Genomic DNA, 4,049 nt, shown 5'->3' on the forward strand with positions numbered 1-4,049 from the left:
TACTGGGGTTATATTTAGGAAGTGGTCTCCTGTGCCCATGTATTTCAGGCTACTTCTCACTTTCTCTTCTATCAGGTTCATTGTGGTCAGAGTTATATTGAGGTCTTTAATCCATTTGGACTTGAGTTTTGTACATGGGGATAGATATGGATCTATTTTCATTCTTCTACAGGTTGACATCCACTTATGCCAGCACCATTTGTTAAAGATGCTTCCTTTCTTCCACTGTATAATTTTAGCTCTTTTGTCAAAAATCAGGTGTTCATAGGTTTGTGGCTTAATATTCAATTTTATTCCATTGGTCAACATCTCTGATTTTATGCCAATACCAAGCTGTTTTCATTACGGTAGCTCTGTAATAGAGTTTGAAGTCAGGGATGGTAATGTCTCTCGCAGTTCCTTTATTGTATAGGATCGTTTTGGCTATCCTGGGTTTTTTGTTTTTCTAAATAAAGTTGATTATTGTCCTCTCAAGGTCTGTGAAGAATTTTGTTGGGATTTTGATCGGGATTTCATTGAATCTATAGATTGCCTTTGGTGGTACTGCATTTTTACTATGTTGATCCTACCAATCCAAGAACATGGGAGATCATTCTATTTTTCTGGTATATTCTTCAATTTCTTCCTTCAAAGCCTTAAAGTTATTGTCAAATAGATCTTTCACTTCCTTGGTTAGTGTTACTCCAAGATACTTTATGCTATTTGTGGCTATCGTGAAAGGTGATGTTTCTCTGACTCCCTCTCTGCTTCTTTATCCCTTGTGTATAGGAGGGCTACTGATTTTTTTGACTTGATCTTTTTTTTTTTTATTAAAACACACGCCTTTAATTCCAGTACTCCGGGGAGGCAGAGATAGGCAGATTTCTGAGAGTTCGAGGCCAGCCTGGCCTAAAGAGTGAGTTCCAAGACTGGCTCCAAAGTTACGGAGAAGCCCTGTCTCAAAAAACAAAAAGTCAGGAATATACAACAGAAGCAGTACTACTTTATGTCCACGTTCCTATGTGCACATGTAGAGGCCAGAAGTTACCTATAGCTTCCTCAGTTTTGTTCCACCTTTGCTGCTGAGACAGGGTCTCTCTCTGAACATGGAATGGTATTTGGCTAGACCAGCTGGCCAGGAAGCTCCAGGACCTGCCTGTCTCTGGCTCCAAAGCATTCGAGACATGCGCTGCCACGCTCAGCATTTTTCGTGGATGCTGAACTCAGGATCTGTGCAGCGGCACTTGATTGCCCACCGAGTCATCTCAGCTGCAGTGGCACCTCTAAAGATGTGCACTAATTATTCCCAACAATCTTTGCTCTTACATACGTGTGGCATTTTCAGAGGCTCCAGGTTACTGCTAACGTTCAAGAAATAAAAATCCAGCCTATTTTGTCCATCACTGTGTCCCTCCTTATACCACAAAGGAGAAGTATAAAAGACGTTAAAACAATGACATGATTTTTGGGAGTATTTAAAAATAAAAATTATCATTCATAGTAAAGACAAAAAGATCCTAAAGGTGATTTTAAAAAGTTCTTTCTTAAAGAGAAAGGGGAAATTAGGGCAAAGTCCAGGTGGAAAGACATTCCCGTCAGTGAGAAAACTGCCTGCGGTCCATTGTCTTCTTGCTGATGTGTTTAAAAATCTTGGACTTCTCCACTTTCTTTGTTTTCTGGTAGCCAAATCCACCGCCACCTCCTCTCTTTTTAAGCTTGCCATCATGGCTGCTCACGTTCAGATCAACGAAGGGAGGAACCTTAAAGCCAAAGGACAGAGCCACCTGCGGCAAGTTCAAGTTGTTCACATCGAAGATCTGCTTGAGAGAGTGGGAGTCGTAGGCTCGTATGTAGGACTTGTATGCTTCCTGCACGGACTTATGAAGAAAATAGTTCTTTTCGATCAGCTTTTCCAGCTGAGACTGAATATCAGAAACTTTAGACCAGGAAAAGTCGAACTGATTCAGTGGAACCTTGGATTGCTTTAAGTAACGAAGGAAACCCAACTCTTCAGGGCGCAGGATGAGCAGGGCATGCCCTCTTCCGTTCAGGCCCCGAGCCGTTCTACCCACACGATGAATGTATTCCTTGGGGTCATTGGGAGGGTCATACTGAACAATCCAGTCGACTTCAGGGATGTCCAGCCCCCTGGCTGCCACATCTGTGCACAGCAGTATCCCTGAATCTGCATTGCAGAATTGGAAGAATGTGGTTGTTCGCTTATTTTGCTTTTGCCTTCCATGGATGGCCAAGACAGGCAGGTCAATGTAGTTCAGTAGCTCATAGTGGTACTTCACAGACATACAGGACGAAAAGAAGACCATCACTTTCTTCTTCCGGTTCTTCTTAAGGAATGTGAAGAGCAGAAGGAACCTCTTCTCAGAGGGACACACAACATATCCCTGCTCAAGTCCATCCACTGTGGCAACCTCTTTATCATCATCAACACCCACATACAATGGCTCTTTTTTCAGAGAAATTCTTGCCAAGTCTTCAACTTTTCGAGTTTGTGTGGCAGAAAAGAGCATGGTTTGCCTGCGTACTGGCAAAAGTTTAATAATTTGCTTTAATTCTTCTTCAAATCCAACATCCAAGATACGATCAGCCTCATCAATAACGAGACACTGGAGGTTCTTGTACATGAACCCTGGAGTATTCTGCATGTGGTCTAGAAGCCGGCCGGGGGTGGCCACGACAATGTTGATGCCGTTGGTGAGCTTCTGCGCTTCAGCAGACCTGTTACTGCCACCCATGATCAGCCCGTACGTGTGAACATGGTGCGTCATCAGTTCCTTAAGAACACCAAAGGTCTGCATGGCCAGTTCTCTGGTAGGAGAGAGAATGAGGACTCCTGTTCCATTCCTGGGCATAAACTTTAACTTCACAATGAGCTCGATCACAGGGATGAGGAAAGCCAGAGTTTTGCCACTGCCAGTTTTAGCAGCTGCTAGAAGATCCCTGCCTTCCAGAAGTGGCCTGATACTTTTATGTTGGATCTCAGTCATGCACTTGAAGCCCATTTCTTCTATAGCCTTTAGAGTGTTTTCATTGACGAGGTTAGACAAGGAAGCAAACGAAGTGTCCTCAAAAGCTCCTGTCAGCCCCAGGGGCAGGCTGGGCACTTCCTTGTCATCTGGCTTCTCCACAGCATCTTCTGCTTCAAGAGCCACAGTGCTTTCTTCAGTTTTTGCTTTTTTGGTGTCAGGCTCTGCATCATTTGCCATTTTCCTCTTTTTCTTCTTCTTTTTCTTTTTTGATTCTGAATCAGGAGATGGCGGTGCTGCCGTTTCTCCATTGGTTACAGCGGTAGGTTTCTGGGGTAACTTTTCAACTTTCGAGTTTTCTTCTGTCTCTTCAGGCATGCCTCCACTTTGTACTTCTGCTGAGCCCACCCTCGCAGCATGCTTTACGGCTTTCTTAACTTTTCTGACCTTTACCTCTTCTTTGGGCACATCTTCATTGGAAGGTTGGGATAGGCTCGTGTTTGATGCTTCTTGCAGCTTCAGGTTTCGCTGCCGCAGCTTGATGTTCCTCTTCTCGATCTTCTTGCGCAGGAGCTTCATTTGTAAGTGCGACATGTTTGCCGGGCCGCGCCAGCAGGCTGCACTGAGCAGTAGCTGCACGTGCGTAGTCGGCTTGACTTGATCTTGTATCCTGCCACATCACTGAACATATTTATCAGCTGTAGGAGTTCTTTGGTAGTTTTTGGGGTCATTTATGTACACTATCATATCATCTGCAAATAACAAAATTTGACTTCTTTCTTTCCAATTTGAATCCCCTTGATCTCCTTACGTTGTCTTATTGCTATTGCTAGAACTTCAAGCCTATATTGAAGAGATATGGAGAGAATAGACAGCCTTGTCTCATTTCAAATTTTAGTGGAATTGTTTGAGTTTCTCTCCACTTAATTTGATGTTAGCTATTGGCTTCCTGTATATTGCTTTTATTATATTTAGGTAAGATCCTTGTATCCCTAATCTCTCCAAGACCTTTACCATAAAGGGGGTGTTAAATATTGTCGAATGCTTTTTCAGCATCTAATGAAATGATCATATGTTTTTTCTTTC

At 43.1% G+C, this 4,049-nt stretch overlaps 1 protein-coding gene across 1 annotated transcript; it reads right to left on the reverse strand.

The window, feature by feature from the left end:
* Nucleotides 1-810: 810 nt before the first annotated feature.
* LOC130869095 (ATP-dependent RNA helicase DDX18-like) lies at nt 811-3,607 on the reverse strand. Its single transcript, XM_057761183.1, has one exon. The coding sequence runs from the start codon at nt 3,555-3,557 to the stop codon at nt 1,575-1,577; it is 1,983 nt and encodes a 660-aa protein (XP_057617166.1). The 5' UTR covers nt 3,558-3,607; the 3' UTR covers nt 811-1,574.
* Nucleotides 3,608-4,049: the final 442 nt, after the last annotated feature.

Source organism: Chionomys nivalis, unplaced genomic scaffold (genome assembly GCF_950005125.1).
Source record: "Chionomys nivalis unplaced genomic scaffold, mChiNiv1.1 scaffold_75, whole genome shotgun sequence".
NCBI classification, from domain to species: Eukaryota; Metazoa; Chordata; class Mammalia; order Rodentia; family Cricetidae; genus Chionomys; species Chionomys nivalis.

Bases quoted from the DNA above. Each gene is read 5' to 3' on its own strand.
- LOC130869095 (XM_057761183.1), bottom strand. From the start codon at position 3,557: ATGTCGCACTTACAAATGAAGCTCCTGCGCAAGAAGATCGAGAAGAGG.